Source organism: Macaca mulatta, chromosome 11, assembly GCF_049350105.2.
Source record: "Macaca mulatta isolate MMU2019108-1 chromosome 11, T2T-MMU8v2.0, whole genome shotgun sequence".
Classification (NCBI taxonomy): Eukaryota; Metazoa; Chordata; class Mammalia; order Primates; family Cercopithecidae; genus Macaca; species Macaca mulatta.
The window spans coordinates 56,743,160-56,768,907 of NC_133416.1; the positions used below are offsets into that span (position 1 = coordinate 56,743,160).

General features: G+C 49.4%; 1 protein-coding gene and 2 long non-coding RNA genes across 11 annotated transcripts in view; 2 read left to right on the forward strand and 1 right to left on the reverse strand.

The window, feature by feature from the left end:
- The window catches only part of MCRS1 (microspherule protein 1), a 9,972-nt gene extending 1,266 nt beyond the window's left edge, over window positions 1-8,706 (reverse strand). The window contains exons 1-12 of one of the 9 annotated variants that reach the window (XM_077954135.1): window positions 8,611-8,706; window positions 7,293-7,412; window positions 6,974-7,196; window positions 6,649-6,787; window positions 6,101-6,239; window positions 5,304-5,462; window positions 5,048-5,157; window positions 4,076-4,184; window positions 3,641-3,779; window positions 621-696; window positions 265-293; window positions 55-147 (exon numbers count right to left, since the gene is read on the reverse strand). In XM_077954135.1, the coding sequence (XP_077810261.1) occupies window positions 55-147; window positions 265-293; window positions 621-696; window positions 3,641-3,779; window positions 4,076-4,184; window positions 5,048-5,157; window positions 5,304-5,462; window positions 6,101-6,239; window positions 6,649-6,758 (964 nt within the window). In that variant the 5' untranslated portion in view covers window positions 6,759-6,787; window positions 6,974-7,196; window positions 7,293-7,412; window positions 8,611-8,706. Of the gene's footprint in view, window positions 1-54; window positions 148-264; window positions 294-620; window positions 697-3,640; window positions 3,801-4,054; window positions 4,185-5,047; window positions 5,158-5,303; window positions 5,463-6,100; window positions 6,240-6,648; window positions 6,788-6,962; window positions 7,197-7,292; window positions 7,413-8,610 lie in introns of all 9 variants that reach the window. The other 8 variants (XM_077954132.1, XM_077954131.1, XM_077954133.1 and 5 more) reach the window with 8 other exon arrangements.
- Window positions 8,707-8,836: 130 nt separating this feature from the next.
- LOC144332855 (uncharacterized) overlaps window positions 8,837-25,748 on the forward strand; it is a 40,589-nt gene continuing 23,677 nt past the window's right edge. Inside the window, exon 1 of the long non-coding RNA XR_013401046.1 lies at window positions 8,837-9,694. This is a non-coding gene — a long non-coding RNA (uncharacterized LOC144332855). The remainder of the gene's footprint in view (window positions 9,695-25,748) is intronic.
- On the forward strand, window positions 9,806-25,448 carry LOC144332859 (uncharacterized). Its single transcript, XR_013401050.1, has 2 exons — window positions 9,806-9,963; window positions 25,346-25,448. It is a non-coding gene; the product is annotated as an uncharacterized LOC144332859 (long non-coding RNA).

Below are 25,748 nucleotides of genomic sequence, written 5' to 3' on the forward strand. Positions count from 1 at the left end.
ATGGAAGACAGGGAACCAGGGCAAGGTTGCCTTCTGGTGCCCGGGCCTCCTCACCTGTGATGCTGTCCACTAGCACCTGCCACTTATGCAGTTCCTGTTCCAGCTGCCGAATCTCTCGCTTCTGGCGCCGGTCAGCCACCATCAGCTCTGGGGTGAGGTGAGGTGGTAAGGAGGGACGCTCTGAGGCCACCAGCACCTTGTACTGCTCCTCTTGATACTGGCAGGAGCTTCCATCCCCTCACTGCCCCATCAGGCCACACTTACCATGTTCCAGGACCTCATCTCGCATGTCCCTGAGGGACAAGAAGAGAAGAAAAATTTAGGTCCACTTTCAGCTCGCCTGCTACTTGGCTCATTAGGGCATTCCAGAGCCCCTTTAGCCAAGTGGCCTGGAAGGCGGTATTATTAGGCCTTGGCCCAGCCTCCTTCTCTGGGGTTGGGCTGGGGATAAGGGTAAAGCAGCGGAGCCTAAGAAGGCCCCAGTGGGAGGGGAGGGGGCTCAGCCAGAGGGGCCAAGCACCAACAGGAGCCCAAGGGCTGGGGTTGGGCAGCCTGGGGCGCTCTACCTGACAGGAGGGACTCGGCTCTCTCAACCCCTTCCTGTGTCTCCAACCACTCACTTGAGCTTACTGTCATCAATCAGGTCCTCCGCATCAGAGAAGTTCAGCACTTGGTCCCCTTTGGGCAGCGGCTGCACTGAACAAAGGACAGAGGAAGCGTGAGCACCAAGGGTCCTGCTGAACCCCATGATGCTGAGCGGACCACTAAGCCAAGTACAGCTGCAGACTGCACCGGGTGGAGAGCCCAGCACCAGCAAGGGCGCCCATACCAGATTAGGCTGGGCTCTAATTTGGCACAAAGCATCTTTAGGCTTAGCTGAGCGTAGAGGTGGTTCTAGAAAGGGAAAGAAATTAAAATTGACCTTTTGTATGGGCTTCTCGGTGTGCAAAGGGCTTTGATTACACAGCCTTGAACTAAGCAGGGGAGGCACTATCATTAGCTATTAGCTACATTTTACAGATGAGGAAACAGACACAGGAGCGGGGTTAAACTATGTGACCCTAGTTTGGGATGGAGCCAGGATTTAAATCCTGCTCTCTCGATTCGAAATCTCAACCTCTCCTTCCATCACACCATATGATCTCCAGCATTTCTTGCCACGCTGTGAGGGGCTGGGAGGCACCTGCCAGCCAAGTTCCACTGAGAAAGTATGTGCTGGTGGGTGCCGCCCCACCTTAAGCCAATGTCTCTTGATCTGGGGTCATGACCTGCTAATGGGTCATGAAGTTAGTTTCATTTTTTTCAAAAAATGAAATGGAATAGGATAGTGAGCATCAGAGCCCATCAGATATGCTCAGGATAAATACTATTTCATGAAACTCTTTGGTTTTTTTTTCTGGCCAAAATGTGAAAGGAAGTGTGTGCCCACAGACCTAGCTACTCGGAGCATGAGGCAAGATCTCTTGAGCTGAGAATTCAAGTCCAGCTGAGCAACATGGCAAGACCCTGTCTCTTAAAAAAAAAAAAAAAAAAAAATGGCCGGGCGCGGTGGCTCAAGCCTGTAATCCCAGCACTTTGGGAGGCCGAGACAGGCGGATCACGAGGTCAGGAGATCGAGACCATCCTGGCTAACACGGTGAAACCCCGTCTCTACTAAAAAATACAAAAAACTAGCTGGGCGAGGTGGCGGGCACCCGTAGTCCCAGCTACTAGGGAGGCTGAGGCAGGAGAATGGCGTAAACTCAGGAGGTGGAGCTTGCAGTGAGCTGAGATCCGGCCACTGCATTCCAGCCTGGGCAGCAGAGCGAGACTCCGTCTCAAAAAAAAAAAAAAAAAATTAAAGGGATTAAGGCTCCCCAAATCTGAAAACCTCTGCCTTTAGGCCAGCTGTTCCCAGGACTGAAGGGTGTGCTCTGTAGCAGCTAGTGGCCATGCAACTGTCAACTGAATAAGTGAGGGGGGAGTGTGTGGGGGGCCACAGATGCTCCTCTTCCTCCCGCCGAGGTGAGACCGTACGAGGGGAACTGAGGCAGTCACTCCATCAAGTCCCTCCCCACCAGAGTTGCCTCAAGTTCCACGAATCTCATGTTCAGCTGACTTGACAGCTAAGCAATGTGTCCCGCCTGTTCCTAGGGTCTCCTAGCTCTCAATGGCAAAGGATAAATCAAATCCCCATATACAAAACTCTTGAAGGAAGGAATAAAACTTTCACGATAAGCCTTTTAGTTAACAAATAAATTCGCACAAAATAACTTTCTTTTCTTTTTTTTTTTTGAGACAGAGTCTCACTCTGTCATCCAAGCTGGAGTGCAGTGGCGTGATCTTGGCTCACTGCAACCTCTGCCTCCCGGGTTCAGCAATTCTCCTGCCTCAGCTTCCTGAGTAGCTGGAATTACAGGTGTGCGCCACCAGGCCTGGCTAATTTTTGTATTTTTAGTAGAGGTGGGGTTGCACCATGTTGGTCAGGCTGGTCTGGATCTCCTGACCTCGTGATCCACTCACCTCGGCCTCCCAAAGTGCCGGGATTACAGGCATGAGTCACCGCGCCCGGCAAAACTTTCAAAATAGTGACAAAGGAACTAGCTTTAGCAGTAAAAAGAAAAGTTATCCAGTCAGTATCTGTTCTCTCTGTGGGCATTCTGTGATATCTGAGTCTGAGAAGAGGCAGAATTTTGGAAGCCGCAGGAATAAAGAGGGCTGCCCCCTGGCCCACTAAAATCAGAAGTCCTTAGGAATGGAAGATACGGCCTCCCTCTGATGAGATTTCCTAAAATGCTCCTGCAGGAATACTTTTTCCTAAGCAGAAGCTGCAGGACCCTGGTAGTAAGGTGATGGGTACCAAAGAAGTTTCATGTTTGAACTGTGTGAAAAACTATGTAGAGGGCAACTGGCAGTACTTTTAGAAAGTGAGAATGTACTTGTACTATGGAAATCAGAACCTGAATTACAGACCTCACTGGGGAGTTCCTCCAGTTTAATCACACTGTTTTCTTACCCCCTGTCACTGGGAGAGGGAGTGCTGTGCTGCTGGGGCAAGAGGAAGCAGGGAGCAGTGTGGCCCTTGGGGAAAGGGAGACAGATGGACTGGGTGTGAAGTCCCAGCGGGGATTTATGAATGGCCTGAGGGCAGCTTGACAGCACTGACAGCCTAGTGGGAAGAGAAGAGGAAGAAGGAAGACAGAATGAAGAACGGAGAGAGGCAAAGAGCAGAAAAGCTCAGAAAAAGTGGTTATTACCTCTAGGGTGGAAAACAAAGTGAAGGGTGGGCAGGGAAGAGGACTTTCTCATTTTGCTCATGTTTGAATGTTATCCATAACAATTAATGTGTTATTTATGTAAGGATAAAGTGTGTCATGAACAAACAAAAGACAAGAAGTGGTAGATAACTCTGCTATTTGGACCTTTTGCCCAAGATTCCAGGCAATGTTGGCTACTCTTATGATGATGCTGAAGACCATCCCAGCCACTTTCTCTGGAAAAGAGTAGGTTTTGTTGCAATGTGAGGTGAACAAGACACTGGGGGTCACTGAGGAATCTGTTACAGGGCACTTGAAGGCAGCTGTGTCGAGTACTTCAGACACACACACACACACACATGCACGTGCACACACCCCCATTCTGCCAGCTCCTGGGGCGTTACCTGTCTGGTCCTCCAGCAGGTAATACTGCTTCATGAGCTGCCAGTGGGCCTGCAGGGCCTTCGCGGTACGGGCCAGGTAGAAGGCATCGGGGTGTCTATGCAGCAGGTCCTGGAAGGTCTCTAAGGTGGGCTGGCTGGTCTGGAGGGCAGGAAACATTCTCTAGCCATCTGGGCTTTTTCACACATGCCTCTGCCTTACCATCTCTACCTCCCACCTCAGCACCCCCCAGGAGCTGGAAGAAGCAAACTAGTCACCCAGGGAGTCAGGCTTGGCTCTTCCTAAGGCCCCTGTCACAAAGGCCCCTGCCGACGTGCATGCGTGTGCATGTGCACACATCCAGACAGTGGGTGGGGAGCTCTCCACATCAGTGGTTTTCTAGGTGGTCCAGCTCTCCCTGCGCCCTGATCCTCCACTTTCCCAGCCCTCAGCCTTACCGATCCCACTTTGCTCAACAGCTGCTCCTCAGCCTTGCTAAACAGGGCCTTGCTCTGGATGGCTGCAATAGCCTCTGGGTGCAGCTGCCTCATGGCCTGACAGGCCAACCTGGACACAGAAAGATACAGAGGGGAGGGCTGAAGGAAAGGTGTTTAGCAATCTGTGGTTCCTACTATTTCCCCCAAAGCTACAGGCTTTTGAGATCCAGAACCTAGAGGCCAGGCCCTCAGTAGAAAGGGCCTAAGGCTTAGCAGATAACCTGTGGCTTCACAGGTTTGTCAAGTGAATGAATAGCCAACTCACAAAACGGAGGCCCCTATGTCCCCTTCACACCCAGTCCTTCCTGACGCTGAGCCTCGGACCAGCTGCTGCTCCCTCCAAGTTCTTCCTCCTTACTTGGCCAAAGTTGTCACCCCCTAGCCACTGCCTACCACCACCTCTTTCCAAGCTGAGCCCAGTCCATTTCCTATCAGAACTGCAGCTACAACTTAAGTGGTGCCAGGGTCTGTGGAGATGATGGGTGTTAAGCATCCAACCAAGCCCTGAAGACATTAAGTGACTGAGGAGGAGGAAATGTGTGCTGCATGTGTACATGAGTTTATTTGGAAGCCTGTGGCTACTGGAGCTAGAAGGGGGCTTGGTGTTCTTCTATTAGGAGGATGAAACTGTAGGAGGTCAATGTGGGAAGGTTGGAAGTGACCTGCCCAAAGCCACAACACACACAGTGCACTCCGGGCACTCATTTTAGTCTTCTCCCCCATGCTATTCCCTCTGCCTTCAGACTCCCTTGCCTGGAGGCAGGAAGAAACTTCTCTTTGAAACCTCTCAGGCCTCAGTATCACCCGCAAGGAGCCTCCAGGAGTCCTGACTCCCAGACCCCTCCTGGGGCCCTGGTACAACTCCCTCTGCTCCAGGACCCAAATTCTGGTGTCCCCAGTACCTCCCCACTGCTGGAACCAGCTCCCACTCACTTGGAGATGACAGGATCATAGAGCAGGGCGTACCAGCGCTCCTGGACTTCCCGAAGGGTGAAGCGGCAGCTGAACTTCACGCCCAGGTGGACGGAGGTCAGGTCGTTGGTCTGCAAGGCCCCAGAGGGATTTGCTCCAGCCTTGGAGCTGGGAAGAACCCTTCTTTGCCACCCACAGGGCCCTGCTGGGCTAATTTTGGGGTGCGAACTGGAGGCTGGGGGGAAGGGAGACACTAAGCCTATGGTAGGGGCACTACCTGCAACACAGCATTTATGAGCAGGAGGTCATCTGCAGGCTTCCAGCGGCCCAGATCCTTGGTCACCTGAAGTGGCTGTTTACTTTTCTTCACACGCTTGGTGAGTCCAGGGGCTGGGGCTGGGCTGGGTGGCACAGGAGTGCTGGGGGCTTTGGATACCTGGGCAGAGAACAGGAATAAACCGAGCTCAAAACCAGCATCCAGTCAGCTGGCGCTTCATGACTAGAGTTTCACATACTCCGTGGCAGCGGCAGCGGCAGCCCCAGCCCCAGCCTCAGCACCAACTCCAGCCCACAAAAGGAAGTACAGGAAAAGAGCTCAGCTTTCAAATACCCACCCCCTCCCACCAAGTTACTTCTATATAGTCCTTGACCATATGGGGTCTTCTCTTTGCTGGCGGTACCCCCGACCCCAGAGTGAAAGGTGGGTGGGGAGGATACCGGGAAATCACTCTTGCTGGTGCAGTGTCTAGGGCCAGAGCAATGCCACCTGGGGGTTATTTTTACACTCTGCAGTGCTGGGAACAGGCTGTCTGCTCCCAGAATAGATGCATGCTCCATGCCTCCCACACGGAATGTGATACAGGATGCAATAGCAGGGTTGGGGGTGGGGGCTGCAACAAAAAATGGGGAGTAGAGAGAGGTGGGTTCCCAGGAGAGAGGCATCTGAGATGAGGGCTAGGGCAGCTTGGTCCTCTCACCAGCCTGCTCTGCAGGGCTCCTGGCAGCTGGCAAAGGTTCTGGGGAAACATGAAATCTGGCACTACCTCCCATCCCCTAAGTCTCCCAATTCCTCACCTTCTTCTTCTCACTGGAGGAGGGTTCACTCCCTGAACAGCGCCCTGGTTCCACCCCACTGGCCCCCTTCGCCCGGGTAGAAGACTTTGCCAGGCTGCTCTCTACCAGCTCATCATCAAACTTCTTCCTCTTGATGAACCTGTAAAGGGCCTGCCCAGTGAACACTCCTTACCCCACCCTGGTACCCATTCACACACACCCAGCCCATAAAAAAGAGCAGGTGCCCAGTAAGGTGCTAACTGCTCCAGCCTGCTTTCACTTTACGCCACAGTCCAGCTCAGCGGCCATGGAACTGCTACACTTCAGCCCTCTGAGATGACAGGGGATCACACCACAAAGACTTCACGTCAGAGACCTAAGATCTCCCTCCCCTGCCCTCAGTCCCACAGGGAAGGGTTTAGCAGGGACAGGAAAAGCATAAGGCTCTGCCAATATAAGGCCCCAGGGGGGCTCACGCAGCCATTCCCAACAGAGGTGGAGGCATGTGGCACTTAACGCCATAGACCTTCTACCCTTTCCCAGTTCCTGGCCCTCCGAACCTTTACTACCTGGAAGAGCTTCTCCGTTTAGGGATGGTGCCCAAGGCCTGGGAGGAGGCTCGCTTCTGCCCTGCCAGTGACTCTTCATCCTCTGAGCGGCTGGCAGTGCCTGATGCCATCAGGGATGAATCTAGCAGCCCCTGAGAATCTACAAAGAGAGAAATGGTGGATTCAGGCCTCCTCAGATCCTAGAGCCTCTACAAATGGGACCCCTCCCCAGCCCCCTTGCCCTGCCAGCCCTCTTGGCCCCTCCCCTGCCTCCTTGACACTTGAGGTTTTAAGGTAGAGTTCCTTGGCCATCCAGATCCCATCTGGGCTCAGACCTGGCCCAGACCTTCCACGCTGGGCAGTTCCCCCGGTGCCACGTGTCATGTCGTGCAGCACATGGTGCTCAGGTCAGACTGGTGATGCCGACACGCTGGGCTCTGGGCATAACTGCTCCCTCTGCCATCAAAATGCAGCCATGCTAAAGAGCAGCAGCTCAACAGCAAGTCAGTCAATTGTGGCTCTGCCGACAGGTACATGGGTGGTGCTGGCCCAGGGGGAGGTGGCAAGGCCTAGCCAGGACCGAAAGACACACGTGCCAGGCACAGGGTGGAATCAGCAGACCTTGGCGCCCGAGCATTTGGGGAGCTGTCCCGGCCTCATACTACCTTTGTCCATCCTCTTACAGTCCCAAAGCCACTGGTTCCAAACCACAGGGCTAGGAGGAAGGATCCCACAGGCTCATCCAAGGATTCTGACCAGGTGAGCTTAAAGGCTGAGAGGAGATTCTGCAAAGGAGAAATGAGGCTCCCTGAGGCTCAGATTTCCAACTGGCCAGCCTCACTTCCTTATACTGGCTCAAGTCCCCCAGGGTCCCTTAAGCTAGGGAAGATACAAGGAGAGGAAAGAGGTATAAGGCCCCACTCTGCCAATAATAATCTCAGACATTAATCTTGTGAAGGTCACTGGCACCTTTCAGAGTATGATAACAGCTATGGACTCCAGAAAAGTGTGCAAACACATATTATTTTAGAGGGTTCATGGACCCTCTAATTCTACTGATATCTCCTAGGTTAAGCGCCTTGACTATAAACTAGCAAGAGACAGGGGATTCCTCGTCCACTTTTTCTTTACTTCAGCTGTCCACTCAGCTCAGCAGCACCAGCCTTCCCCTCCCAGGCCAAAACAGGAAAAAAAGAAAGGGAGACAAAACTCCAAACAGTCCATCTCGTTGGTTTTTTTTTTTTCACTTGGGGTTTTTACTGAAGATTTAAAAGTGGTATTTGCATGAGATACCATCTCGTTAAAACCAAAAATCACTGTTTGGGAAGTGCGTGATTATCAACCTCCTTGCGCCCCAACAACCCCTGGAGAACCCAGGTACTGGACTTTCTCGGGGCGTTCCTCTCGTGAGTTCCCACTTCTTCTAACCAGGGTGGCTCTTAGCTCAGTGTTCTAGCTCTGCCCCCAGGTGAGCCTGTCGCTCTCCGCTCCATAGGCTACGACTGAGAATCTTGACATCTGAGGAGAGGGCGAAGGGGCCCCAGCTTGCCGGCAAACTGAGGTAGGGTCTGTGCCCGCTTCCCTGGCCTTCCGCCCCTCGTTCTCCCACGAGTGCACACCCAAGGTGGGGGATTGGTCCAGGTCTGTCTCAAGAACTCGGGGTAAGAGCACTGATAAAGTCACCTCTGCAACTCAAAGCAGAGCACCAAGTAGCCTTGGTTTTGAGACCCACAGGCTGGTGGCTGGAAAGGTGGGGGTAAACTCGCAAGCCCAGTCTCACCCCGCGAGCTCCATGACTTTGCGCATGCGTAACACCTCGAGCCAGATTCTAACCCGGTCCGGCCCACGCATGCGCAGCTTTTCGGGGCGCCACCGGGGCGTGGCCCCAAACTTTGGGGGGGTCGTCCCCGTCGGCACTCTGGAAAACTCCATTTCACCCCCAACTCCTCTAAGAACCCTCAGAGGCGAACCGCGAGGTCTCACCATTCCTAGACTGCCAGATCCAACAATTTCTCCGCGGCGACGGTAGCAGCCGCAGGGCCAAAGCCGGCTTCCGTGAGGTACGTCTACTTCCGGTTTACGAACCAGGGGCTGGCAACCTCTTCCGGTTCGTCTTGGCAACGTGTATGAAGGGGGCGTGACCAGGGGCGTGGCCATTTTACCGAAGGTTTAAATATTTTACTAATAGCGGAAAGTAAAGGCGTTCCTAGTTGGGACAGCGTATGGGGAAACGTTAGGGATTATAGGCACCGAGGAGGTAGCCTGGCTTGAGGGGCCAGTTAAAGGGAAAGGCGAGACTTAGGGCGAGACCCAGCGGGGCTAATTGAGGCGACGCGGGAAGAGCGGGACCGCGGCCTGGATTTCGACTTCCAAATTCACGCGAGGTATAGGAGTCTGAGGGTTGCACAGGACGTTATGCATTGTTTGACTCCTCCAGCGCCTTTAGAGAAACTTCTATCAGGCTCGCCTGCTAGCACTAGTCGGGGAGATAATGTAACCAGGGAGATGTGGCGGACAGAAAGTGCAGGGAGTCTCTGAGGAGCGGATGGAGGATCGTGGGTCGCTTTACTAAGCAGAAAAAGACTGCGAGAAGGAGTGGTGTCCGCTTGGTCCCGTCAGCCGGACCCACCTGGACGGCTGGGGCCACTTGTGGTCGCCGGGAGGTAAGAGAGAAAACCAATGGAAGCACCTTCAGAGGAGAGTGCCTTGGAAGGAATCTTGGGATGGGAGAACGAGCCTGTCGGAAAAATTGGGAATTTGGGGCTGTCAGAGATGCCCTGGAAAACTAGAAAGACTGTTCTCTAAAAGAGGAGTTCTTTTTGTTTTATGCTCCCTTTGCGACGTACTCAAGTGTAGCAGTTATAAAGAGACATACTTCAGCTCGGAATAAGAAAGATTCAGTTCCAAAACTGCCCATCAGAAGTGTCAAGCACACATCACATGGACATTGCCAGAGAATTCAAGTGTCCCAAATGAGAGACTGGCCCTTTTGGCCCTGACAGTATACGATGGTCCTCTGCTTCAAGAGTACCCACCTCATTTACTGTTCTGTGGGCTTGCTTAATGAGTACGTGCTTATTTTAACTCTCATGAAAGATTGTGAGTTTTATTTTTTAACAGGCACTTGATTAAATATGTTATGTAAACATGTGAAAATATCAGAAAACCAGTGAATTTTTTTTTTTTTTTTTTTTTTTTTTTTTTTTTTTTTTTTTTTTTTTGAGACAGAATGTCGCTTCATAGCCCAGGCTGGAGTGCAGTGGCACAATCTCGGCTCGCTGCAAGCTCTGCCTCCCGAGTCTCGGTTCAAGCAGTTCTCCTGCCTCAGCCTCCCAAGTAGCTAGGATTACAGGCACGCGCTACCATGCTCAGCTAATTTTTGGTTTTTTTTGTAGAGACAGGTTTTTACCCTGTTGGCCAGCCTGGTCTTGAACTCCTGACCTCGTGATCAGCCTGCCTCAGCCTCCCAAAGTGCTGGTATTACAGGCGTGAGCCACAGCACCCGGCCTGAAATAATTTTTTTTTTTTTTTTTTTTTGAGATGGAGTCTCGCTCTGTCGCCCAGGCTGGAGTGCAGTGGCGCGATCTCGGCTCACTGCAAGCTCCGCCTCCCGGGTTCACGCCATTCTCCTGCCTCAGCCTCCCGAGTAGCTGGGACTACAGGCGCCCACAACCGCGCCCGGCTAATTTTTTGTATTTTTAGTAGAGACGGGGTTTCACCGTGGTCTCGATCTCCTGACCTTGTGATCCGCCCGCCTCGGCCTCCCAAAGTGCTGGGATTACAGGCGTGAGCCACCGCGCCCGGCCTGAAATAATTTTTATAAAAAGTGATTACATCGAACATTAATAATATTAATATTATTAAATATAAAGGCCGGGCGCGGTGGCTCAAGCCTGTAATCCCAGCACTTTGGGAGGCCGAGACGGGCGGATCACGAGGTCAGGAGATCGAGACCATCCTGGCTAACACCGTGAAACCCCGTCTCTACTAAAAAATACAAAAAACTAGCTGGGCGAGGTGGCGGGCACCGATAGTCCCAGCTACTCGGGAGGCTGAGGTAGGAGAATGGCGTGAACCCGGGAGGCGGAGCTTGCAGTGAGCTGAGATCCGGCCACTGCACTCCAGCCTGGGCAACAGAGCAAGACTCCGTCTCAAAAAAAAAAAAAATTATTAAATATATATTAAATGATAACTATTAAAAACATACAGAGGAAAAGACAGTTGAAGGAAATGCACCAGAATGTTCACATATGTCCAAGTGTTAGTAGTAGTAATTTTTTAAAAAATTATTTTCCGGCCGGGCACAGTGGCTCACGCCTGTAATCCCAGCACTTTGGGAGGCCGAGGCGGGAGGATCACGAGGTCATGAGATCGAGACCACCCTGGCTAACACGGTGAAACCCCGTCTCTACTAAAAATACAAAAAATTAGCCGGATGTGCTGGCGGGCGCCAGTAGTCCCAGCTACTCGGGAGGCTGTGGCAGGAGAATGGCGTGAACCCAGGAGGTGGAGCTTGCAGTGAGCCGAGATTGCGCCTCTGCACTCCAGTCTGGGTGACAGAGCGAGACTCCGCCCCCCTCCCAAAAAAAAAAACAAAAACAAAAAATTATTTTCCAACTTTTTTTTTTTTTTTTTTTTTTTTGAGACGGAGTCTCGCTCTGCCGCCCAGGCTGGAGTGCAGTGGCCGGATCTCAGCTCACTGCAGGCTCCGCCTCCCGGGTTCACGCAATTCTCCTGCCTCAGCCTCCCCAGTAGCTGGGACTACAGGCACCCGCCACCTCGCCCGGCTAGTTTTTTGTATTTTTTAGTAGAGACGGGGTTTCACCGTGTCAGCCAGGATGGTCTCGATCTCCTGACCTCGTGATCCGCCCGTCTCGGCCTCCCAAAGTGCTGGGATTACAGGCTTGAGCCACCGCGCCCGGCCTCCAACTTTTTTATACATGGTTTTTAAATTTTATTTTTTTGAGACAGAGCCTTCCTCTGTCGCCCAGGCTGGAGTGCAGTGGCACGATCTCGGCTCGCTGCAACTTACACCTCCCGGGTTCAAGCGATTCTCCTGATTCAGCCTCCCGAGTAGCTGGATTGCAGGCATGTGCCACCATGCCTGGATACTTTTTGTGTTTTTAGAGAGGGGGTTTCACTATGTTGGCCAGGGTGGTCTCAAACTCCTGACCTCAAATGTTCCACCCACCTCAGCCTCCAAAAGTGTTGGGATTACAGGCGTGAGCCACTGCACCCGGCCATATTTTACAATGAAAAAAAAAAAAAAAGGTTCTACACAACTTCTTTTTATTGGTTGATTAATTTTGAGGCAGTCTCGCTCTGTCACTCAGGCTGGAGTACAGTGGTACAGTCTTGGCTCACTGCAACCTCCACCTCCTGGGTTCAATTGATTCTCCTGCCTCAGCCTTACAAGTAGCTGGGATTACAGGTGCCCACCATCACGCCTGGCTAAATTTTGTATTTTTAGTAGAGACAGGATTTCGCCATGTTGACCAGGCTCATCTTGAACTCCTGGCCTCAAATGATCCACCCGCCTCAGCCTCCCAAAGTGCTGGATTACAGGCGTGAGCCACTGCGCTGAGCCACAACTTCTTGAGTGAGAAAGGAGAAAGGAAAACTCTTGGCTTCCAGCTGCCTGAGGTAATTCCTTCCCCCAAGGTGTCACGAGGGAAAGGTGGTGGTCACCATCATCTCCTTTTTGGTGCCTGGAAACTCAAACTTCCCCTCTGGTCCTCAGTCCTCCCTACTACTGGAGAAAAAGAAACCTGGGCACCCTTGTGGTGTGGATGCAGCGATTTCTAAAGGGCAGCTTTCTGCTCAAGATTGTGAGTTTTCTGTTTACACAGTGTGGTAGACTATACTAGCTATAGTTAGTTATATATAGTATAGTATCTATACTAGATGAAAAGTCTCAGGATGGTCTTCTATGAAGAGGTGATGACTGAGCTGAGATTTGATAGTCAATAGGTGACCAGTCATGCAATGAGGTGGGGTACACTGACCCCATCAGAGGGGGTAGCTGTGGTTCCAAAACTGGAAGGAGTTTGGTGAGTCTGAGGAACAGGAAGGAGCCTGGTGTGGCTGGAGCAGGGCGATCAATAAAAAGAGGGAAAGAGTTGAGAACAGAGAAGTCATCAGAGGGCAGCCCATGCCAGCCCATGTAGTTCTCAGTATGGATTTTGGTCTTTATTCTTAGTTCATTGCAAAGCTCTTAAAGGATCACAAGCAAGGGCATCCTATGATACGATTTAAGTTTGAAAATGATCCCTCTGGCTGCTTGTGAAGAATAGATTGCAGGGGGCAAAAGAGGAAGCAGAGAGATCAGGTAAAAGGGTATTGCAGTGATCTAGGTGAGAGGTAAACCCAGGTGGTAAACCCAGGTGGGCATGTCGGGGTGGTGAAGATGGACAGGAACTGTGACTGTGTTACATTTTGGAAATAAAACTCCAAGGAGTTGCTGATGGATTGGATATGGGATATGAGAGAAAAGGAAGAATCAAGGATGGAACTGAGATTTTTGACCTAAGAACCTGGGTGGATGGTAGAACCCCCTGCTTCAGAATATATCCAGAATGTGACCCTACCTTAGCAGTTTTCCATGGTCTGCTGGTCCAACTCCCCATTATCCATTATCTGTTACCTGGAATGCAGCAAGAGTTCCCTAACTGGTCTCCCAGCTTTCATCCTTACTGCCCTTCTTTAGTTTATTCACAGCAGCTGGGGTATTCCTATTACACTGGCAATCTACTCACATCCTGCTTCTGTTCAAAGTCCTCCATCTGCCTCAGGATAAAAGCTCATGGCCCAGCCCCTGTTGCTTCTCTGACTTCACCTCCTGCTCTTCTCACTTGCTCTTTCAAAAATTTCAGTCCTTATCCCCTGTGCACTGTACCTCTTCTTGGCTTTCTCCTTAGCCCTTCTCCTTAGCCCTTATTATCTTCTAATGTATGATGTAGTTTACTTATTTTTTTCTGTTTACTGTAAGTTTTCCAGTAGTGGAATGTAAGCTTTAGGAAGGCAGGGTTTTTGTCTCTTTTGTTCACTGCTATAGCAGGTGCTTAATAAATATTTATTCAGGAAGTATCTTACGTAAATTGACTGCAGAGGAGAAGTCTGTGGGAGGAGCAGGTTTGTACAGGGGCAGAAACAAAAAGTTCTGTTTTAGACATGTTAAGTTTGAGGTGCCTGTAAGGCATCTTGGTGGTGCTGTAGAGAGGTGGGCACATTAGTTGGGTCAGGGAAGAGGCCTGGACTGGAGATATCCACTGGGGAATCATCATCAGGAAGATCTAGATGTGGATGCGTAGAGAGAGAGTGTGCATAAGAGAATGAGGAGGGCCCAAGACCATTTCTTGGGGCATGCCAACATTTAGGGCAAGGCAGAGGAAGAGGGGCAAAAAAATTAACCAAAAGAAGAATGTGGATAAAGAGAAAAGCTAGCAATGGCACCCATCATCCAGCTTCCAGTTAACTCTCCCTGGCTCTAGAACAGTGGTCCCCAAGCATTTTAGCACAGGGACTGGTTTTGTGGAAGACAGTTTTTCCACAGATGGGGGGTTGGGGAACATGGTTTCAGGATGAAACTATTCCATCTCAGATCATCAGGCATTAGATTCTCATAAGGAGCGTGTGACCTAGATCACTCGCGTGTGTAGTTCACAACAGGGTTCTCCCTCCTATGAGAATCTAATGCCACTGCTGATCTGACAGGCAGAGGAGCACAGAGCTGAGGTGGTAATGCTCACTTGTCTGCTGCTCACCTCTTGCTGTGCAGCCCAGTTCCTAACAGGCCACAGACTAGTACATGTTGGGGACCCCTGCTCTAGAGTAGTCTTTCATAGGCACTCTTTCCCCGGGGTTGATGTGATTTACAATGGAGGCCACATTCAGGTTCCTTCTGGATCTTTGCTCAGGGCCCCAGGCTCCATCTTCTGGGGGATTAGAACACAGTGGTTAAGAACATAGGCTCTGGCCGGGCGCGGTGGCTCACGCCTGTAATCCCAGCACTTTGGGAGGCCGAGACGGGCGGATCACGAGGTCAGGAGATCGAGACCATCCTGGCTAACACGGTGAAACCCCATCTCTACTAAAAAAATACAAAAAATTAGCCGGTCGTGGTGGTGGGTGCCTGTAGTCCCAGCTACTTGGGAGGCTGAGGCGGGAGAATGGCATGAACCCGGGAGGCAGAGCTTGCAGTGAGCCGAGATCGTGCCACTGCACTCCACCCTGGGCAACAAAGCAAGACTCCGTCTCAAAAAAAAAAAAAAAAAAAAAAAAGAACATAGGCTCTGGCCAGGCCTGGGAGCTCACGCCTGTAATCCCAGCACTGTGGGAGGCCGAGGCAGGCAGATCACTTGACCTCAGGAGTTCGAGACCAGGCTGGGCAACATGGCAAAACTCCTTCTCTACTAAAAATACAAAAATTAGCCGGGTATGGTGACACACATCTGTGGTTCCAGCTATTTGGGAGGCTGAGATAGGAGGACCGCTTGAGCCTGTAGAGGTCAAGGCTACAGTGAGCCATGATCGCACCACTGCACTCCAGCCTGGGGGACAAAGTGAGACCCTGTCTCAAAAAAAAAAAAAAAACCTCCAAAAATATGGGCTCTGCGAGTACGTAGAACTAAACAGTCAAAAACAACATAGGCTCTGGAGTCATAGTACGTGGTTTGAAACTGCCTCTATCACCTATCAGCTTATGACTTTGAGCAAGTTACATTATTGTGCCTCAGTTTCATCATCCGTGGGGAAATAATAGTCCCCACTTCATTAGGATGGTTGTGAGGAGTAAATCACTTACTACTGAAACAAACAGGTGGTGTATAGCAAGTGTTCAAAAAATGTTAGCTGTTGTTACTGCTCTTAGGGCTTCGGTCTGAGTGCCTCCTGCCAGGTGGTCTGACTCTAGGACCCAGACTTTGATAGCACAGCCCCTCCCCACTCTTGTCCACTAGAGCAGGACTAGTTGCTCTCTTACCTAGGGCTGCTACCTCCTGGGACCCAGCCAGAGGACACAGGATCTTGCTGCTGTTGGCTCAAGTACTTTATCTTCCTAGGGAGTCAAATCAAATAAAGCTGTTGACCAATACTAAGTTACCTTGGGATTCGCAATGCAATTTAAGTCAGCATACACTGTACTTGAGATCTGTATACTGTGTTTTTTGTTTGTTTGTTTGTTTGTTTGTTTCTGTAAGGGAAGAGAAACTATCTGCAAAGGAAGATTCTCAAACACAGATTGAAACCCTCTGATATATCGACCCCCTAGGTTAGAAAATCACAGATAAAACTGTATGAAACCTCCAGCTTCTGTAACATGATAAAATAAACACATTTTACTCCAAAAGCCAGAATCATGCTTACTGAAGAAATCTGGATTATTCTCATTAATTAGGTGTGTTACAAGGATGGCCCCTATGATTCTTTTTATTTAATTTTCCTTTGGAAGTACTGGCCTACGTAATTAAAGAAGAGAAAAGAAATGAGATATAAAAACTAGAAGAGTTAAAATATTTATGATATGATAGCCTACATGAAAAATCCAAGGATATCAACTGAAAAATTAATACAAATAAGATATTTTAGGCAAATGGGTAGAAATAAGTATTTTTTAAAAACTGCCTGTTTGACAATATAAGAGAATAGATTGTATTGTTTGCAACAGCAACAACACAGTAAACCAAGTGCAACAAATGTGCTAGATCTAGGTACCTGCATTAATCTGTTTTCACACTGCTATAAAGATAATACCAGAGACTGGTAATTTATAAAGGAAAGAGGTTTAATTGACTCACAGCTCCTCATGGCTGGGGAGGCCTCAGGAAACTTACATTCATGGCAGAAGGGGAGGGGAAGCAAGCAACTTCTTCACAAGGTGAAGAGAGAATGAGTGTGAAGGAGGAACATTCACATAACCATCAGACCTCGTGAAAAGTCACTATTACGAGAACAGCATGGGGGAAACTGCCCCCATGATCCAATCACCTCCCACCAGGTCCCTCCCTGGACATGTGGGGATTATGGGGATTACCATTCAAGATGAGATTTGGGTGGGAGCCACACCATATCAGTACCCAAAACTAAAATGCCACCAAAGGAAGTCTGAATAAATGGGAAGGCATATTCTATTTTTGGGTGGAAAGACTCACTATTATAAAGATGTCAGCTCTCCATAAATTAATCCATAAATTTAACACAGATCTAATAAAAATACCAACAGAGTACACAACCTGAATATAAATTCATATGGAAATTTTTGCATCAGGGATAACCATGTTGCTTCAGTAGCATCCCCAGAATGAAAAACAACCAACCAAAACAAAACAAAAAGAATAGCCACGAGAACATTTTGAAAAGTAAGGTTAATGAGAGGAGAAGTGCTATACCACATATTAAAACAATAGTTAAAATAGTAAAATCCAGAGAATACTAGCACACACATAAGCATTTTGATCAAGAGAACATAATAGGCCGGGGGTGGTGGTTCATGCCTATAATCCCAGCATCATGGGAGGCCGAGTTGGGCAGATAACCTGAGGCCAGGAGTTCAAGACCAGCCTGGACAACATGGTGAAACCCTGTCCCTACTAAAAATACAAAAATTAGCCTGGCATGGTGGTGTGCACCTGTAATCCCAGCTACTCAGAAGGCTGAGGCAGGATAATCACTTGAACCTGGGAGGTGGAGGTTACAGTGAGCTGAGATCACATCACTGCCCCTCCACCCTGCGTGATAGACTGAGACTCCATTTCAAAAATAAATAAATAAAAAATAACATAATAGTCCAGAAATAGACTTCAGGCATTAAAAAGTTTAGTAAATGATAAAGATGGCGTTGTCTGTCAGTAGGGAAAAATGGATGATACAGTAAGTAGCAATGAGACAATTGTGTAGTCACTTGGAGAAAAATAATGTGGTATCTCGGCCGGGCGCGGTGGCTCAAGCCTGTAATCCCAGCACTTTGGGAGGCCGAGACGGGCGGATCACGAGGTCAAGAGATCGAGACCATCCTGGCTAACACGGTGAAACCCCGTCTCTACTAAAAAATACAAAAAACTAGCCGGGCGAGGTGGCGGCGCCTGTAGTCCCAGCTACTCGGGAGGCTGAGGCAGGAGAATGGCGTGAACCCGGGAGGCGGAGCTTGCAGTGAGCCGAGATCGCGCCACTGCACTCCAGCCTGGGCGACAGAGCGAGACTCCGCCAAAAAAATAAAAAATAAAATAATAATAATAATAATAATAATAATAATAATGTGGTATCTCTTTTCAGTTCTTTTTTTGTTTTTTGAGACAGAGTCTCGCTCTGTCACCCAGGCTGGAGTGTAGTGGTGCGATCTCCACTCACTGCAAGCTCCGCCTCCCAGGTTCATGCCATTCTCCTGCCTCAGCCTCCCGTGTAGCTGGGACTACAGGTGCCTGCCACCGCGCCTAGCTAATTTTTGTGTTTTTAGTACAGACGGGATTTCACCGTGTTAGCCAGGGTGGTCTTGATCTCCTGACCTCGTGATCTGCCCATCTCAGCCTCCCAAAGTGCTGAGATTACAGGCGTGAGCCACCGCACCCGGCCCTCTTTTCAGTTCTTACACTAAAATAAATCCATATGAAACAATTATGTTTAAGTAAATGTAAAAGGCCAGGCTTGGTGGCTCATGCCTGTAACCCCAGCACTTTGGGAGGCCGAGGCAGGCAGATCACTCAAGGTCAGGAGTTTGAGACCAGCCTGGCCAACATAGTGAAACCCCGTCTCTACTAAACATACAAAAAATTAACCAGGTGGGTACCTGTAATCCCAGCTACTCGGGAGGCTGAGGCAGGAGGATGGCTTGAACTTGGGAGACAGAGGTTTCAGTGAGCTGAGATTGTACAACTGCACTCCAGCCTGGATGACAGAGTGAGGCTCCATTTCCAAATAAATAAATATAAAAGAGTAAAACCACAAATTTATAATATCGCTGTAGAGAAAGTATTTTCCAGAATGGCACACATATTCTCTTAGCTTAAAAAAAAGACAAATTCTGTCAACATAAAAATCTATAACTTCTACAGAGCAAAAAACATAAACAAAGACAAATGGCAAAGTAGGGAAAATATTTGCAACCCATATCATAGTCAGAGGGGCTAATTTGCTTAATATGTAAAAAATCTCTACAAATCAATATGAAAAATAACAAATTCAATAAGAAAATGGGATGGTTAATGGAAAGATAAATGTCTCTTAAACATGAAAAAATACTCAGCCTCACTCACAAGACAATTGAAACTACATTTAGTATAATTTTTCACCCACAGATTGGCAAAAAATCTAGGTGTTGGACACTTAGCCTTGGCATGGTTGTAGGGTAATACGCACTCTTGTGTTGTGGTTAGAACTGTAATTCATTAAGACTTGTCAGAATTACAAATGCGTAGAGTTTCTGATCCAGTGTACTTTCACATATGCAAAATAAATTACATATAAAATTATCAGCCATGTGTGGTGGCTCACATCTGTAATCCTAGCACTTAGGGAGGCCAAGGTGGTAGGATTGCTTGAGCCCAGGAGTTCAAGACCAGCCTGAGCAAAGTGGCGAGACCTCGCCTCTACAAAAAAAAAAAATGAAAATTAAAAAATTAGCTGGGTGCTGTAGTCCCAGCCACTTGGGAGGCTGAGGTGGGAGGATCTCTTGAGCCCAGGAGTTCAAGGCAGCAGTGAGGTATGATCACGCCACTGCACTCCAGCATGGGACAAAGGGAGACCACCTCTCTTAAAAAGAAAAAAAAAAAAAGAAAACAGTTATCAACTGGAGCATTGTTCATACTAGCAAGTTTAGCAAAAACCAGCTCACACATCTCTCACTAGAGGACTAATTAAATAAATCATTGCACATGCGTACAATAGAATATCATATAACCAGGCTGAAGAGCTGTCACAAAAATCTTTATAGGCCATGATTGAACTTTATCCTAAAAAGAATGAAGAGCCATTAATGAATTTTTAAGTAGAAGTGTGGAATCAGACCTGCATCTTAGATGTCTCTGGCTTAGTATGGAGCATAGATTGAAAGAGTAAAACAGAAGCCAGGGAGATTAGTTGGTGGCCCGATTTAGGGTAGTCACTGAGGGGAAGACACAAAAGATGTAGACAATGACAGGGCTTGGTGAGAGATTGCATGAATGGGTGCAGGAGCTCAGGCACCTGTGATGCCCGTTTCAGGCTTTGGCAGTGGATGAGGCTGGCAGATACACAATGAGACCAGAGGCACAAGTGGAGCCACAGGGGTTGGGGGTGAGAAGGAAATGTGATGAGTTTCATTTGCATTGATCAAGTTGGAAGGGCCAGTGGGCAGCCAGTTGGAATGTGCAGTTGAGCGTTTGCGTATACAGCTCTATGACTCAGAGGAGAGATTGGAATTGGGGATGGATTTGGGAATCTTCATTGTACAGCTGATATTTGAGTCAACAGGGCAATCTGAAGTCATCTTGGGATGTCCTATGGCATGAGAGGAGAGTCCAGGCACTGGAGCAGCCCCTAGGGAACACAGGCAGAAGAGAATGAAAATCTGCAGGAGCTGGAGGAGTGTGGGGAACGTGGGTGGGAAACCAAGAATAGCATCATATCACAGACCTTAAGGAAGAGTGTGCTTGGGTTTTACTGGTGTCTGTCTCTCCCTTGATTTAAAATCCTCCACGTAAACTGGGTTTTATTTTTCTTTGTTTTCTCCCCATCTGTCTTATCCCACCTTCAATGGAGCACGAAGTTTTGTGTATAATAACTATGTCTGTGGACAAGCAAGGGCATGAGTGAGTGACTACAGTTGTAACTGGTTCTTTACATGACTGTCGCGCACACCTCCACAACTGCTCCTCTCCTTGTTCTCCCTGTCTCCATTCTCTAAATTCTCCACGCTGCCATCAGTGACTCTCCACTGCCTACAGAGGAGCATCCTCTGGTTGGCCTTCAAGTCCATCCACATCCAGTCCCAGCTGGTCTTATCTCGTACAATACATGGTGTGGAACTACAGCCACACTGGCCGCCTGCTGCCACATGAACATGCTCTGTGCTTACAGTGTCGTCTTCCCTTGGATTTCCTGCCCCCCTGCCCCCTGCCATAGTTCCACCCATCCTTCCACATTTCATGGAGATCCCACTCAGCCCCAAAGGCCTCCCCAGACCTTCACTGCCGTGGATGTCTTCCCCGTTCTCCGTTGCACTTTGTCTTGCGTTCCCACACTAGCTCCCTACCGATTACTACTCTTTCTCCACACTGGAGTGTGAGGGGAGTCTGTCCCAATGTCGCCATTCCCCCATGGCTTGCCTCTCCACCTTTTAAGTCTCTACTCAAGCATCACCCCGCGAGGCTTGCCATGACCCCTCTTTTCAGCGCCAACTCCAGCACTTGGCACAGTACAATTGCTGAAGGAGTGGTGGGTGGATTGTGAGTCCTTGAGAGTTCAGGACAATACTTGAATGTATTTCTTTTTTTTTTTTTTTTTTTTTTTTTTTGAGACGGAGTCTTGCTGTGTGGCCCAGGCTGGAGTGCAGTGGCACGATCTCGGCTCACTGCAAGCTCCGCCTCCCGGGTTCACGCTATTCTCCCGCCTCAGCCTCCGAGTAGCTGGGACTACAGGCGCCAGCCACCTCGCCCGGCTAGTTTTTTTATATTTTTAGTAGAGACGGGGTTTCACCATGTTAGCCAGGATGGTCTCGATCTCCTGACCTTGTGATCCACCCGCCTCAGCCTCCCAAAGTGCTGGGATTACAGGCTTGAGCCACCGCGCCCGGCCGCTTGAATGTATTTCTGTAACTGTGCCAGTGCTTTGCATCCAGTCAGCACCCTGTGTTTGCAGTAGGCTCCTGGGAAATGAGTTTTACTCATTTCCGTGCCCCTGCTGCCTAATACAGATCATGGCAGCACAGTAGGTGCTCAATAAATGTTTAAGGAATCAATAAATGAAAACTTACTCATTTAATTGCCCCCAGGAGCCTCCAGAGAGGCCACTGGCTGTGCAAACTCACTGGTTTGTGTGTGCTTCCTGCCAGCGCTGACAGGCTGCCTTATGGACCGGTGACAAGCTGTGTCCTGTAAACCTGGCTGTGCTGAGGGATGGTGACATGCAGCTCACAGAAGGCACTAGGGCTGTCATGGTAGCTAAGCATTTAATACAACGCTTGTGGCGCTCCAGGCAGAAACACAGCCCGGAAGAAGCCTCAGAAGCAGGCAAGGAGGAGTGGGAGCACTTACTCCTTAGGGAAAGCTTGACTTGGTTTCTACTGTGTTCATGGCCCTTCGAGGATCCGGGTAGAGGGGAAGCTACACCTGTGAGAGCAACTGGGCATCCTTCTTAAAGAGTTTCAGGTCTAGTGGGGTTGAGGACAGGCTCACCAATAATCCCAGAACAAAGGCAAGATGGACCAATGCTGGAAGAGATAGCCGGGCGAGGTGGCGGGCGCCTGTAGTCCCAGCTACTCGGGAGGCTGAGGCAGGAGAATGGCGTGAACCCGGAGGCGGAGCTTGCAGTGAGCCAAGATCGTACTGCTGCACTCCTGCCTGGGTTATAGCGAGACTCTGTCTCAAAAAAAAAAAAAAAAAGATGGACCAATGCTGGAAGAGATCCACACACAAAGGCAGGAGAGCCCCCAGGAGAAGGGGAGGCTTAGGGAGGATTAGTGGAAGCTTCATGGTGGAAGGGCCATCTGAGCTCATTAACTAAGCATTTTTTTTTTTTTCTTTTGAGACGGAGTCTCACTCTTGTCTCTCTGGCTGGAGTGCAATGATGTGATCTCAGCTCACTTGAATCTCTGCTTCCCAAGTTCAAGCGATTCTCCTGCCTCAGCCTCCCGAGCATCTGGGATTACAGGTGCCTGCCACTATGCCCGACTAATTTTTGTGTTTTTTTAGTAGAGACAGAGTTTCACCATGTTGACCAAGCTGGTCTCAAACTCGACCTCAGGTGATCCACCCACTGCGGCCTCCCAAAGTGCTAGGATTATAGCCACCACGTCTGGCCTTCATGACTAGGCTTTCTGAATAGGATAGAGATTGAAACAGCTTCCAGCTGGTCTCCCTGCTCCCTGCTCCCAGTCTGTGCTCATGGTTGCAGCCAGAGGATGCTCTTGAATTGAAGGACAGATGATGTCACTTCTCTGCTCAGAATTCTGCAATGGCTCCCATTGCATTCCAGGTGAACAGAGGTCTTTACGGTGGCCTACAAGGCCTTGTGTGATCTGCCTCCCAGTGGCCTCTGCAGTGTGACTCCTCCCACCCTCCCACTCACCCACATCAGCTACCCCGGGCACCTTGCTGTCCCCTGAGTGTGCCAGGCAGGCTCTCACCTCAGCCTCCTCTCCCTGCCCAGTACCCCCTTCCCCCAGCTCACCTCCTCACTAGCTTCAGGTCTTCACTCTAACATCCTGCCGTGCCCTCTCTACTTTAAATGGTAACACCCACTCCCCTGCATTCTGCTGCCTTATCCCTCTTGAAATTTGTGTTTCTCCGTGGCACCTTTTATGCTCTGACATAACTGTGCATTTTACTAATTTATTTTTGTTTCTTGTCTTTTCCCCCCATAGAATACAAGCTTTGTGAAAGCACGTTTTTTTTTTGTTTGTTTGTTTGTTTGTTTGTTTTTGAGATGGAGTCTCGCTCAGTCGCCCAGGCTGGAGTGCAGTGGCATGATCTTGGCTCACGCAACCTCCGCTGCCCGGGTTCATGTCATTCTCCTGCCTCAGCCTGCTGATTAGCTGGGACTACAGGCGCCTGCCATCATGCCTGGCTAATTTTTTGCATTTTTAGTGGAGATGGGGTTTCACCATGTTAGCCAGGATGGTCTCGATTTCCTGATCTCATGATCCGCCCACCTCGGCCTCCCAAAGTGCTGGGATTACAGACGAGCCACCGCACCCGGCCATGAAAGCACTTTTTAAAAATTTGTTTTACTCACTACAGTATCCCTAACACCTAGAACATTGCCTCATGTTAGGTGTCCAATAGGTACTTGTTGAATGAATGAATGAAAGTAAATGAATCAATGGGGCCATGCTAAATGCTTGAGGAAGTCCATGGGAAGGGCCTCCTGGCAGAGCTCCTAAAAACGACTGCCCAAAGGGTCATTTGCAGGGATAGATCTCTGCCATACAGAGCAGAGGACCTGCTGGGGGTAGGCGGTCAAGTATGGAGGAAGGGGCCCCAGGCCAAGGGAGAGCAGACTCCACCACCATGAGTCCTCCGCAGGATCCCCGTGTCCACAGCATGGGTGAGGAATGCCTCAAGTCTTGTCCTCCCTCTGCCGCACTTGCTGTCCACGTTCCACCTGCACCTTCTCAGGAACCCCACCAGCTTCCCTCGTGTCCCTCTTTATGCAGTTCCCTCCCTTCTAATTCCCATCCCCTCTCCAGGCCAGCTGAGGCCCTTAGACAAGCACTTTGCTGCCTCCTTGTGGCTTCTGCAGGAAAGGTTCCTCCTCTCTTCCAGAGAATGAGGACACGGGGCACCTAACAGACAGCCTGGGGGTGATGAGAGAGGAAACCTGAATCTTCTTGACCAGTGGCGGCCTGAATCATTGGCAGCTGCCCGCTCACAGCACTGCTGCCTGTGGCAGTGAACATCTCTGTAGCAGCACCCTGACTGGTGCACCAGCTGGACTCAGGCTTTGGTCGTTCCAGGCTGCTCAGCTCCCGGGAAAGAATGTGCGGCAGCAGTCAGACCCCAGGGCCTGCCTCAAGGGTCACTGAGGTCGGTGACTAGTGTATCCAGCCTCCACCTGCTCAGCTTCCTCCCAGCTCAGAGGCAATAAATAGTGTTTGAGGGGCTGATGAAGTCACTAACCAGCGGAGGGCCTCCCCAGGGTGTGCAGAGAGCAGGGCCGGAGTGTGACAAAAGAGCCAGGGCCAGGGTATGGAGGACTGGGATATTACATCCCAGCCAATTGTTTTTTGCAGATAACAGATACCTGCCTAAGCTAATTGCCCCCAAATGGAGGAATATTTTAGAAGGCTCCTGGGTTATCTTGTGGACCCATAACTCACAAGACTGCCTGAGAAGACTGCTTTATTTCTTACTCTACTGGGTAACTTTTACTTTCTGGCTGCTTTCAAGTTCTTCTCTCATCTTTGGTTTCAGGTTTGACTATGATATGCTGAAGTATGTTTTTCTTTGTATTTATCCTGCTTCGGTTCTCTGAGCTCCTTGGATCTGTGGCTTCTTGTCTTTAATTTTGGAAATTCTCGGTGATTATCTCTTCAAATAGCTCTTTAACTATTTCTTCTCCCTTTTCCTTCTGGGACTTTGATCACATGTGTGTGAAACCATTGGTATTATCCCACACATCTTGTATGTTTGGTTTGGGGTTTGCTGGTTTGTTTTTACTCTCTGTATTATAGTTGGCTAATTTCTATTGATCTTGCCTCAAATTCACAAATTTGTTTTTGCCTTTCTTTTGTCTAGTTGGCTGATAAACCTGCCAAAGGATTTCTATATCTCTGACGTTAAGAATTTCTTTTTTTTTTTGAGATGGAGTCTCACTGTGTCACCAGGCTGGAGTGCAGTGGCACAATCTCGGCTTACTGCAACCTCCACCTCCCAGGTTCAAGCAATTTTCCTACCTCAGCCTCCCAAGTAGCTGGGACTACAGGCATGCACCACCATACCCAGCTAAATTTTGTGTTTTTAGTAGAGACGGGGTTTCACCATGTTGGCCAGGATGGTCTCGATCTCTTGACCTCATGATCCGCCCCCCTCAGCCTCCCAAAAGTGTTGGGATTACAGGCATGAGCCACCGCACCCAGCGGTTTAATTTCTGGTATCTTCAAGTTTCTATTTCTTTTGTACAATTTTCTACTCTCTACTCAAATTCCGCATCTGTTCCTGCATGTTGCCCACCTGTTAGAGGCAGATCTTGTAACATGTTAGATGTAGCTACCTTCAAAGTCCTGCCTTCAAAGTCCTCACTTGATAGTTACAGCATCCCAGCCATGCACATCTTCTTTTCTTGAGAAGATGACTCCTCTGATCACAGAGTCATATTCATCTGTTTTCTGACTTTTCAGACCATGCATGGCTTTCCCCTCCCTGGCTCTATGGCTGGGTTGTTTTTGAAGGGTTTTTCTCCCTTCCACTGTATGCCTCTTTGCAGTTAGTCAAGGC